The sequence below is a fragment of the Micrasema longulum genome, unplaced genomic scaffold (assembly GCF_059751315.1).
Source record: "Micrasema longulum isolate JH-2025_06_02 unplaced genomic scaffold, ASM5975131v1 h1tg001896l, whole genome shotgun sequence".
NCBI classification, from domain to species: Eukaryota; Metazoa; Arthropoda; class Insecta; order Trichoptera; family Brachycentridae; genus Micrasema; species Micrasema longulum.
The window spans coordinates 44,363-57,755 of record NW_028279070.1 but is presented as its reverse complement, the minus strand read 5'-3'; the positions used below and the strand labels follow the sequence as shown (position 1 = coordinate 57,755).

General features: G+C 31.1%; 1 protein-coding gene across 2 annotated transcripts in view; it reads left to right on the top strand.

Annotated features, from left to right (window-relative positions):
• LOC148273609 (cubilin) overlaps window positions 1–13,154 on the top strand; it is an 88,206-nt gene extending 75,052 nt beyond the window's left edge. For both annotated transcript variants that reach the window (XM_088238434.1, XM_088238433.1), the window contains exons 7-10: window positions 9,295–9,529; window positions 10,395–10,607; window positions 10,703–10,949; window positions 11,038–13,154. In XM_088238434.1, coding sequence (XP_088094560.1) covers window positions 9,295–9,529; window positions 10,395–10,607; window positions 10,703–10,949; window positions 11,038–12,306 — 1,964 coding nt within the window. In that variant the 3' untranslated portion in view covers window positions 12,307–13,154. The remainder of the gene's footprint in view (window positions 1–9,294; window positions 9,530–10,394; window positions 10,608–10,702; window positions 10,950–11,037) is intronic.
• Window positions 13,155–13,393: the final 239 nt, after the last annotated feature.

Here is a 13,393-nt window from a genome sequence, read left to right as displayed (position 1 = left end):
AATTAAATCGGATGACACTTCTACCCCGCTATAATGACGCCAAGAACAAAAGAGAGTAATATCATCGTTCAGCTCAGTGTAAAGTGTACTTTTTTTACGGTGTAATAAATACATTTAGAAAATCAGCATCGTTTCTTTTGTCATTTACTGGTGTAGGAGATTTCCTGACAAAATTTTACAAAACAGTACAAAATGATGTCAAAAATGATTGAATATGCCTTGATAAAAAAGCATGTGAGGACCAAAAATTGAATAATTGATGAAAATGAGTTAATGCTCTTGCGTGTAGTGCCCAATGAATCTATCTTTATTTACAATATTTCAAGTTTGTTCAAATATTTGTAGACAAAAGACTAGATTTCATCTAGTTATTTATTTATGGTTCAAAGAACGTTTCTTAAAAAGTTTGGCTTTGTGAGGAATGAAGTAATAAGAGAACAGACGTAGCAAACTCCGGTGACAACTGTCGTCAAGTGGAGGCGATACGGTTGACTATGCAATATACTGCGGATGCCTCTTAAGAGTCTTAACCACTCATGCCTACTTTACAAGGCATACGGTTCTCGACGTCCTGGACGTCCCCTGTTGAATATTTGTCAGCGGTTTACGTCAGAGCTTTGACACGAGAACCTGACTTGGGAGAATGCAAAGTAGTTGGCAGCCAATAGAGATGCATGAAGGATCTTAGTGGATACCATTTACTTCAACTAGAGAGTGGAAATGTAATGATGATTGCTCTTCATAATTTTTGTCAATGAAGACTTTTCAACAATCAAGGATCTACTAGATGTCTCTGATCTGCAGTCAGATCTCGACAGGTCTGGAAAATTACGGCAACTCCAACAGCTTGAACCTAAATCTTTTCAAGTGTTCAGTTATTACATTTCGTCGCACTAAAATTCTTACCGACTCTTACAACTCCAACGCTTGTTATTTGTAAAGGATCTAGGTGTCTACCACGATAGTTGATTACTTTTCGATATTCATGTTGACATCTGTGATGGCTTTGTGATGCGTAGCTCTACGTCGTTCAACATGGCATACACTCAAAATCCTTCACTGTACATTGGTGCGAAGCAACTTGGAATATGCATCACTAATATGGAATCCTATGTACAATGTGCAGATATCACGCATTAAAAATATACAAAAACAATTCGTCAAGTACATGTGTTACTGGTTGAAACTTGATTTTAAATCCGACCAATACATTAAAATATTCAAAAACATCTCCTATTACCTCCGCAAAAACGTTGCAAAATAGCTGATATAATTTATCTATTAAAAATGGCTTCTGGTTTAATTGACTGTCCTCAATTATTATCTAAACTCTCTATTAATATTTCTTAAAAAGTTCTTAGGAATAACTTTCTTCTTCATACTTCTCTTGTCTCAACCAATCCAATAGGCAAAATTCATATTTATGACGAACTTTTAATAATTTTTATGTAATTATACATAGATTTATTTGCGAATAATTATAATGACGTGCAGCGTTTGCTCTCGAAATAATTTTGTGGCGTTTTAAATTATTATGAAAATAAAAACTTTGTTATTAGTGTAACACAATTTTTATTATTTAACATGAACACTCTACAGTTTCATATCTGTACTTTAGATAACTATCCATTTATATGCTAACACCTTAGATAAGTGGAAAAAATCCCTCCTGCTCTAAGTTTCATTGATTAATTTGTTTTTTTTTTGTTTAAATTCTATCACATTGTGAACAATATTTTGTGATTACTATATTAGTTTTAAATCACCCGACGATGGGGGGAGTGCTCTCCCAAAAGTAGTACCTGTAGTACCTAGTGTTCTTGTACATTAATAAAAATTGTGTAGCACTAATAACAAAGTTTTTATTTTCATAATGATTTATAATGAAGTGTTACGAAGTGAATGCCGATTCAATTAACAATATTGTAGTGTTTTTTACTTTTAGATTTATATCATTGTTTATTTCATTGTTGAGAATATGTTTTAACTTACTGTGGTGCTATTTGTGAAAAACTGTAATTGGCTTATTTTTTATTTTTTTAAATTTATATATGATTGCAGCTGATGGTTATAAAAATAAATAATAATTAAAAAAAAAAAAAACACATATTAGAAAATCTTTTGTTCTAAATAGAAATATAAAAAAGAAAAGTTGAGAATATTAAACATAAAAATAATGTGGATAGAATTCAACTAGGTTATAATAATAAAATGTAACAGTATTACTTTATAAATAATAAGTTTTTTTTAAACTTCTATTTTCTAAATGACACTTTTTTTTATTTTCTTTTTTATTTGTTTTATTTTGAATCTTGAAATAGGGCACAAATATACATATTTTTATGTGTGCTCTAATAATAATGTTAGTAATATATTTTAATTATAAGTTATTCAACATATATTTCATTACCTTCCGTTTGAATTTTGATGATTAATAATTATTATATAAGGGCGTGCAACGCGTCACTCGCCCATCTCTGCCTTCACCAGCATTTTAATCTACCACATAGAACTCTTGGTTTTATTTGTGAAACCACTGAATTTTTGTCTGTACAATAAACCTTAATTGTAAGTTACTTCGAATCTTTTATTTACTTACTCCTTTAGGTTAAATCATTTTATTATATTTTTACATAAGGCACCAAACTAATTTTATGCATCCACAAGCATATCTCTTTTTCATAATTTATTTGATTAAAATAACAAAGCCTAAAAAATTATAAAGATACGTATCTTTTTACAGAATTTATTTTTAACCTTATTAAAGTAAGGTAACGATGCGTCCAACCCCACTTAACCCGGGAGGAGTGGCGTAGGGTGGGGATTCCACAATTCAATCGCTTCATCGTGGATCCTGTTAATACTTGAACCAACTTGTTAAGTCCACCCCCTCCAAGGCGACCTTCTATTGCCACTAAGCTTAACTATATTTCTGACGGATACAGGGGTTGAAAACTTTAAATCAATTCATTCAAAATACTAGGTAAAAGAACCCTTTGATTTTATAAAATTTATGAAATTACGTTTACTGATGGATGGAAAAAATGAGCATTTTACCAGTAACTGAAGTTTTTATTTCCAATAATATAATTTTATTTTATTTTAAAAAACAATTGCAAGATGAGATTTTAAAGTTCAAAAATAAACCGAGAGAAGTTAGAAACGCAAAATTTTTAATTCCTGGATTTGATAATTACTATGGCAAACAAATTACTAACGATGAGTTTAATGCTACAGAAAATTGGATTTAATTTTTTTTTACTTTTACGCGGTAAAAATATACATTCAATTTTTTAATTTCTGTATCACATTTTGCTAACGTTTTATTCAACTTAATTTAACACACTTTTTGTACATTTCAACATTTTTTCGCTCTTTCCACGAATAAATAATATCAAAAGAATCAATGTCTAGTCCCGATAAAATAATATTTTTTGTAAAGAATTTAGATGAGAAAATGCGTATTTTTTTAATAGAAAAGAAGCAATTTATGATTCGGATTTAATTTACCAAAATAAAAATAATGACAAAAAGAAGCCATTTCCACTCCACATATTATGAATGTTAGATTCAAATTCGTCTTTTTTGATTGAAAAATTTCTTCATCAATCTCCATTCAAGCAAAAAATATTGACGAAAATTTCAAAAGAGAAAAAAAATAAAGGAAACCATATGTACAATTCTGTTCTTTAGAACATCAAAGCAAATCCGAATTTTAATGGAAAAATGTAAAAATATGAAAAAAAAAAAGAAAACAAATTCGTGATTGAAACAAATATCTCTCATTGCATAACAAAAGACACGTAACATAATTTTGAGTAAGTATATACAAATGCTTTTATACTATTGCTATACGTAACCCCTTTAAAAGTTAATCGAGGTTCATAAAAACTTAAACAAATGCGGGGATCATTTTAATAATGGCATATTGAAAATTGTCTTCTATGTTTTGGACAGACTCACATTTTTTAACATAAAACAATTAGTATAAGAAAATGTGAAAAAATCCGGTTCAATCTTAATCATATAAAAAATACTTGAGCTCTGCTTTTTTTCAAAAATCAACAGTGAGAAAATAAATTTAATTTTTGAGTAAATAAAAAAAAAAATACAAAAAGTGGAGCTAGGTAGAAGTAAAATGGATTGTCTCATCCGCCCAAACCAATATTGAATCAACTGCTCCACAAGTGTAAAGCTTATGTTAGATTTTGTTATTTTCATTGCGCGTTTTGTAATGTAAATAATGGTGATGTACATATGTAAACCTAGTTTTTGTAAAATAAACTTTTTTTAAAAGATTTATAAAAAGAAACGCGTTTTATTGACGTATTACCTTAAAGGCCCCATCATGCCCCACCCTCCCCTATTTATAATTTATCATTTGTTCAAGTCAAAAACATTCCAACTGTTGTGTAAAAATTTATTATTCACTCTTTTCACAAAAGTGCTATTATCTTAATTATTTTTTTCTATGGCTGGCTGCTTTCTGCATAACTACGTTCAATTTACATGCAAAAATGCATTACATAAGTTCACTCATTGTTCTATCTAGTTTTAAATGTTCTCTGAAATAACAATGATGTAGAAATTTAAATAACATCATGTTTATATTAAGTATTGAATTTGAAATAAAACATCGTTGCGATTTTGATATAATGGCTTTGAGAGATAAATATTTTTTCAAATCATGCCGTTAATTGTGCGGATCAAAAATATGCTTAAAATCAATTCTGTATACTTAACACAAAAACATCTTTCGACTTGTGCCATTATTATCGCTCAGGTGCAATATATATTACTAAATGTTATTAAATATTGGCAAATAACCACTTACCGACTTTTCTATGACTACCGGTTTCAAGAAGTACCCGTCTCTTCGTCAGGATGCCAATTAAACCAACATGCAAACCAACATGCAAACCAACATGCAAAACCTACTATACCTTCACCATAGTTGTTGCATAAAAATATAAAACCAACACGATATGCATTTTAATACGCACATGCACTGATAAGGACAAACATGATCTGATTAAATTATAAACATATTTTATGTTGTTTAAGAAAAGGTTGAAAAAAGGTAGAAGGGATGCAGGGAGATGGGGAGTTTTATAGTTTAAGTAGGGTGACCATTACAGTGCAACATCATACAAAGGACTATATTGAATGGTTGTTTGATTATTGATCAAAGGAACATTATTTTTTAAAGATTTTCTAATGTAAAATATTTCAATATTATTTTCTTTTAACCCTTAATTATTTGTACGTGAGATTTTAACTCCTGCAATTTTCTTAAAGTCATAATTTAAATTGATTAGGTGATTTGAGAATTCAGATAAATAATTATTGTGGATACACCTCATATGTTCTTTAACACAAATATACAAATTTCTTGATGTTCTTCCAACGTAAACTGAAAGACAAAAATTTCAATTTAGTCCTTTATACGATGTTCCACTGTAATGGTCACTTTATTAAACCTATTAAGCTCACCCCCTCCCTCCATCCCCTGTACCTTTTTTCCTCTATTTTTTAAACAACATTTTCATAATTTAATCATTGCATGTGCTTATTAAAATGCATGTTTTTTTTTTGCAACAACGGTGAAGGTTCATAGTGGGTTTTGCACGTTGGTTTTATTGGAGTCCTGACAAAGAGACGGGTATGTCTCGAAACTGGTAGGCATAGAAAAGTCAGTAAGTGGTTATATACAGATATTTAATAACATTTAGTAAAATGTTTGACCACAAATTTAATGCTTTAAATATTAATCATACAATATATTTATTAAATCAAAGTTAAATAATTTTGATAAAAAGCATTATAGACTGATTAAGGATCAGTTGCTTCTAAAAAAGAAAAGTTTAAAGGTTTTTAAATTGTTTCAAATAAGTTATTTATCTTACCTTTTTGTGGTGTAACTGTTCTCATTTTTTTTTCATTCAACCAGTTTTGCCCATTTTAAAGGAAATGAATATTTTTTTCATATTGTTAAGTTTTCGGTGTAACTGGCTCAAAAAAATTCTTGTAAAAGATTGACGATCGCTTCAATGAAACTTTATAATATGGAATTCTCTCCCGCAAAGCGCTATTCCATCGAAGACTCAAATCAAAGTTACACATTAATAACTTCAGAACGGAGTGTTTCACTTGTGGATTTATGGGGCTTAGAGTTGAATGTGTCAATATGTGATTCAATTTATAAGGCGCGTGCGTGTACACCGAGTTTTCGAATTGCTTAAGTGTAAACGCTGCTTAAATATGACGTGATTTGAACGGATAAAGTTAAACCCTTGTTACATGCATTAAAAAACCGGAAAAAATAGGAATTTTACCCTTAAATTTACAGCTGGCCCACCACATACCGCAAATTGCATTTGAGGACTTATGTCTCATTGGTGGTGCCCACATACAACGAAAAATTGCTCATTGCCAAACGAGAAAAATTGCCCGAAAGAGTACTCTGTAATCTGATAGTCTTTTGCATTTTTCTGGAAAATGACTAGTAATAATCACCTCAAGGGCGCTTTACAATTGTATAGTTAAACTTATATTCTAACCAAGCTAAAGTGACATATTATGTTTCCTTAATAAAGATTGAGGGTAGAATAAACTTAATAAGTGAGATTTTAGTTGGAATCTGAACTGACTGGGACTGTCGATGATTTGTAAGTTAAAAGGCAATTGGTTCCAGGCAGAGGGTCCGGAAACGGCAAAAGCACGATTTCCGAATCTAGTGTTTGGAGAGCGCCGGATTTCGACAAGTTTTCCTCTGCCTGAATCTAATGCTGATCTAAGAGTATATTTTCTTTGACATTTATTTTCACTAATGCAAAGGGCCAATAAATACCTTGGAGCCATTTTATAAAAAAATTTGAATAATGTCCAGAAAAGCTTGTATTTGATTTTCTATGGGCTTTTTACCAGTGCAAACCTCGAAGATGTTGTGAGATGTGAGAATATGATTTTACTCCTGTAATAAGCTTTGCTGCTGTTTATCCAAAGTTCTTCACCTCTGTTGTAGTATGTTAATATTAACAGCTCCCCCAGGGGGTTGAATCCAGTTGTTGTCTACAAAAATTTTGGCAAACACAAAACATTGTTGTTAATATATTATCTAAAAAAATGATAAAAGGGCAGCCGTGACATTTTTAAAGAACATTTTTGAAAAATGGTAATATAAGTTTATAAACTCGAGATCAAAATCTACAGCAAAATATATTATTATTGATATTGTGCATTTTACCGACACCATAATGCTTTTGTTTGCACCCAATGATGCAATGCCATATCGGTACACTAAATGCAGCGTAGTTAATCTGATAGATAAAATGACAAAATGATTTTTAAATTTTGCAGTGAAAAAAATGCATAGCTTGTAATGTATTCATAATTAAAATTCTAAACTGTAATGCGGAATTTTAAAATAGTTGGTATATTTGGTTTCTTGCATATTTCTTGTCAGCCTCGTAGTGTATAGGTCAGGAAATTTGCCTACCATGCAAGAGGTCTCGGGTTTGATTCCCGACATAGTTGAAAAGAAATATTTATTTAGAAACGTGTTTTTAAACAAGAATATTTCATAGTCCCTGGACTGGCACCTTAAGCGTAAGACTGAATATAATAAAAAAATGATCAAGATACGCTGCGATTAGTGTACCAATGCAGTGCTCTAAGCACGATTAGGTGCGGAAAGGGAATGATGACGATGATGACCTATTTATTTAATAAATTTTATAATCAATTTATATTATTTTTTCTCACCAATTTATTATTCAGCGTCTGGTCAATTTAACGTTCAGGTTTCTGACCCATTTTTTATGGCATAACAAAGATAATAGCGAAAGCTTTTGGCTCATTTCATGTATCGTGCCAATCTGTGTAGCCCAGTAATATTAGGGTGAGGGGATACTTATTATTTTTTTTCTGTTTTTTTTTCTATAGTTTCTACGTGCGAGTAAGCATTTTGCTTAAGAAAATCTAGTGGAGATTAGTCAGCTTCATAGTGAACTGGTTTGTGCGTTTACCTGTCAATAAATAAAGAAAATATATTTTTAAATTAGTTATTATACGACGAAAATCTATCCACCAAATATTATTTAATCGGGCCGGGTTGATTTTCGCTGTGGTGTGAAAACGGATTTTCAGTTATAAATGGCTTTAAGAAATGAGAATTTGCTATTTAAATCCTTTGAACGTAATCGTTCAATTCTAATTTGGGCCACAAAACACGTGAATGTAAATTGTTAATATGAAAAATGTCATAAACACACCTTTGCTTATATTATAAATGTCCGTGTATTCTTAGATACTGAGAATGAATTTTATTCTGTTTTTGATTAATTTTCTCCCTGTACAGTTATTACTTTGAAGTGTGTGGAAAAGAAATAAACGAAGTAAAATTATGAGTAAGTTAAAATCATTGTAGACTGAGATGTCTAATTAGATAAAAATTTCATTGTTGTATGATTTAAAACGTGTTACTGATATTTACTCCTATTTTATTCAATTTTTAATAATTTACACAACTGTAATTTTAAGAGAGTACTTTGAACTATTTTTAAGGGACATTTTCTTGAAGATAATGAATTAACATAATGATTTATTAATTCAAAGTACAAAGATTTATCTTTCTTTGGTGCATTTCAGCTCTTTTGGTAAAAAGACCCGTTTAACGGAAACGTTTTACAAAATAAAGAACCAATAATTAAATCTTTTGATAACGTTTTCGAAATAAGAAAACAAGAAAAAAATAAACATAATAAAAAATATAAAAAAATAAAAAAATTAAAAGTGTTTGTAAATGTATAATATTAAAAAAAAAAAAAAAAAAAAACTGTGAATACAATCAAAATTTATAAATACATTTTAAGCATGCATTTTTTGAAGTTTTAAAGCAAAATAAGGAATTAATTCATAATTTTTAAGAACCTATTTGAATATTACTTAATAATAATTTTAATCAAAAGTGGGGATAAACATTTTAAAAATAATTATTATATTCTTATAAAATTATTAAAACTTTTATAAAATTATTATATATAAAAAAAAACATTATAAAGATAATTTATAAACATTATAATAAAGTTATTTGTTAACAAAAATGTAAACTATCTCTTGATAAATATTGGAGACAAAACTAAAAACAAAAAAGATTATGATATTTAAATTATTTAGTAACGAATTATTTTTTTACAACAGAGAGGGAAATTATTTTTCAGAAGGAAATATGGAAGTCTAGGCTTATTAAATTAAAAACAACTAGTAATAAAGGCTTAATGATTCTATTTTAAGGTCCTCTCTTAAACACCGGCTTCCACTTTAACGTTGGAAACTGGCCAGGACACGTGGAGACCGCTGGTTCCAGGAATGGAACATGTGACTGGTTGCTGACGTCACAATCACTCCAGAAAGTTGGAGATACAGAAGGAATATTCCTCTCGGTAGCCCACTGGTATCCTCCACATACTTCCTGCACCTACCTGATTCAAGGACTGCCAAATCAAATCGTTCGTCTGTATTTTCCAAGGTAATTAAAAATGCTGACATAAGGTTTTTTATACAAAGGTATAATAAATGTGATCATTAACCAAATCATCTTTATTATTGTCAATGACAAAAATTCAATAGCATGTGCAAATTAAAACCTATGTGTGACTTTGTATGACATGCATATTTTTATTGATACGCTTACACGTGTAATTTCTTACTGCCTTCTTAAAACGGCTTCATTGAAAAAATTGATATTCTTGTATTTATATTTACAAAAGAAAACAATTTTTTTTTTGACCAGTTTTGTATCTAAAAAAATACTGATTTAATCAATGAGCCCGCCAAAATACTCATATTTTTTTGTCGCGTAAGTCTTAAATAAAATAAATAACTTTGTAATTCAACGAAAACCAATTTTATTTTTTGAAGTGTTTCAATTAAGCTAGGGTTTCCTAGGAGAGCGGCGCCCGTATCTTAACGGCCGTAGTGAAAGAAGATGAGGTGGACAGCCGTCGTAACGGTGACTAGAGAGTGGTTTCCTAGGAAAACGATGTTGATAACACCGTTAAAAAATAAAACCACTCTCTAGTCACCACTACGACGGCTGTCCACCGCATCACCGTTCACTACGGCCGTTAAGATACGGGCACCGCTGTCCTAGGAAACCCTAGCTTTAGCATGTTTTTATAAATCAAACGGTTTAACTTGAATTTAACTAAAAGCACTTTTTAAATTTATCGAATGCTAAAAACCCTATTATAGAGTAGTTCCTATTTGGCAGCCATATTTTTTTTATTAATACATGTTTAAGCTCAATTTTGATCAATAATTTTTTCATTAAAAACTGTTAGATTGTTTTTTTAAATTTTTATTACTAACTCTATGTTATTTTTTTCTTATAGTTTCCGAATCAACAGAATTGATTCTCCTATATTGCCATTTGATGGAGACTGCGGTGAAAGTTTGACATTGTATGATGCATCGTGGCCCGATGACTCTCGTATCATCAAGACATTCTGCGATACCTTTTCCAAGGCTATGGAAAAACATGACTTTGTTTCCACTGGAAGTTCATTATTTGTCAGATTTGAGAGCAAAACCGGAAGTTACAGCGGGTAACATACATTTTATCAAGATTTAAATAATACATATTTATTAAGTTGTATATTTTATTTAGTTTTGGTCAAATGTTTTTTTTTAAATATTGCAGATCATCTTTATACTACTGGGCTCACTATGATTTCTTTAATAATACCCGCTATGGAGAGCCTGTAACAGGCACGCGATGTGATGAAGTTTTGGCTTCTTGGCGATCTCCCAGAGGTTTTTTGAGAAGTCCTCCAAATACACTTGTCTACAAAAGTCCAGGGCAAGACGTTAGCTGTCTTTACAGATTTGTAACGGACAAAAGGCTTTTTGCACGAGTAATCCTCAACATCGTCAACATCAACTTTAAGGTAGGTTATTATGCTGTTATTTTTACTGTTTTAGGCATTCTTATAATATATTTACAGGAGTTAAATTTTTTTAAATTTTTTTTAACAGGAACATCCTTATGCATCTATTCCCTGTCAAAATTGTTATGAAGATAGAGCTGATAAACTTGTTATCTGGGAGCCAATTCCAGCAACAGTTAATAATCAAACTAACACCGCATACACCCCAACTCCTTTACACACGGCTATCCAAAAAGGGGCTGGATCCTGTCTTTGCACCAAGCACGCTCCACTCATATCTATCAATAAACCTTACCAAGTCATATCCTCTAGCGAACAATTAAATCTACAGCTAATAGTTGATAGCGCTCATGCTGCATCGTCTTACTTCAAACATCAAGCACCTCTCTTTGAAGCAAATTACGAGTTTATTCACGGCCCACTCTGTGGACCGGCGACAATTGAAGCGACGGCGGATGGTGAAATTTTATTTCCATTCTTAGATGCTTTAGGATATACAGATCCGCCTAAAGACATAAGATGTATCTGGGATTTAAGAATAAATAGGGATAGAGATTTATGGATTCATTTTGATAAAATAAAGTTTGCATCTAAAAATTGTGAAGACGGAAAGCTGGACATTTATTTGCCCGGACAAATAGATCCGTACATTTCTATTTGTGGAGAGAATGTCTCATTAGCGAAAGAACTTCCGATCCTTTCAGCGAGCGAACTGGGAATGGAATCTTTAGAAGATCCTTCCATGATTGGACAAGAAGATACGCGAGCAATCAGAATTCAGTTTATGAGTGCAACTTCGCCGACAAGAGCTGCTTTTAAAATAGCGTGGACTGAACTTTTCCACCTTCCTCGAAACTCCGACGGTACTCTTCAAACTTCCAAACTAGTTGAAGGAGGCTCAATTGATGAAAAATTCAAGGCAGAGTTTGGAACCGACAAACGAGTGATAGAGGAATGTGACTTTTTGTGTCCCGGTGAAAATGGCCTTTGCATTCCAGCGAGGTTAGTCTGTAACGGAGTCGTCAATTGTCCGAATATAACAGCATCCATTTCTCAAAAAGATAACGGTTACAATAGTTATTCTAAGGTAAATACAGACGCGAGACATGCTTATATCGAAGAAAAAATAAAGAAGATCGGGTATACTGGAGAACTGACTGGCAAAATGCTCGAGCTGCTGAGCGACGAATCTCCAGAAATATGCAATAGCAGGAGCGAGAGCATCGCCGCTGGTAACTGGATGGGTATAACATTAGGAGCAACCGGCGGTGTCATCCTAGGTATTGCTTGTGTCATCGTGTTGTGCAAGATGTGTTGTCACAAAAGATCAAGTAACGAAAGCGAGCTGAGCTACTGACATCAGGCTAAATTCCAGCCCGGTCCACAGTGTCGCCTTAGTTCTTCTACTTCCACATTCAATCGGGAGTATCACAGAGATGGTAGCGGAACTGCATATGACTGGAGCTTACATTGACAAGGATATATATCAACCATCAGTGCATAAGTGTTTTAAGACTTGTCTGAGCCGCAAATTTACGAATATAAACGAACACAGAACATTATTTGATAAATACGGTGAAACGATCATGTGAACTTTATTTTTAAAATATGTGCCTGTTTATAAAATTGTTGATATAATGTATTATTATAACCCTTTAATAATAGAATAAGTGTTTTTAAACATCATAATTTTTTAGCCCAAAACACATTTTGTCAACCGAATTTTTTGGTTGATTCAAGTATATTTCTTTCTTTCTATACAACAAAAAAGTGATTTTACTCGATGTAAATAGTAATAATTTATAAAAAAAAATCTGCTCATTTTGTACTGTTAAACTGTAAATAAAATCATAAGTTAAGTATATAATTAATGCCATGTGGTTGAAAATAGCTTTTTAAATTATTTGATTTTATAGTTTTTTGTCAATTCAATCAATAAAATAAATAAGCCAATTATCTAAATGAACTACAAATTTGAAGTGCTTGCACAATATTCAATAGATTTAGACTGTACATAACCTACCTAACTGAAGTGACAGGTATTCTTACACACATTAATTTTACAATTATAATGATCTAGAATAGGAAATGATTGTTGATTGGAATTACACATTGTAGTTAAGGTGCAATTAATGTAAATTGAAGTGAACGCCGATTAAGGTTGGTGATTTATCATGACAATTATATTTTGTACAAAAATCAAAATGCTTACTTTATTTTTCACACTCCTTTCTCTTTTTTGGCTGATTACAAATAACTGTTAGTAATAATAAGTAACAGAATCAATCGATTTTAAAAATGTTTATTTGGCCTGTAAATTTGTACTTTATCGATTAAATGACAAATTATTATTATTATCATTACTGGTTTTTTCCTAAATTTGTAACGAACTTTTATTTTTTCTTCACATTTTATATCATACCTTTGGCTTTACTGTTTTCTTC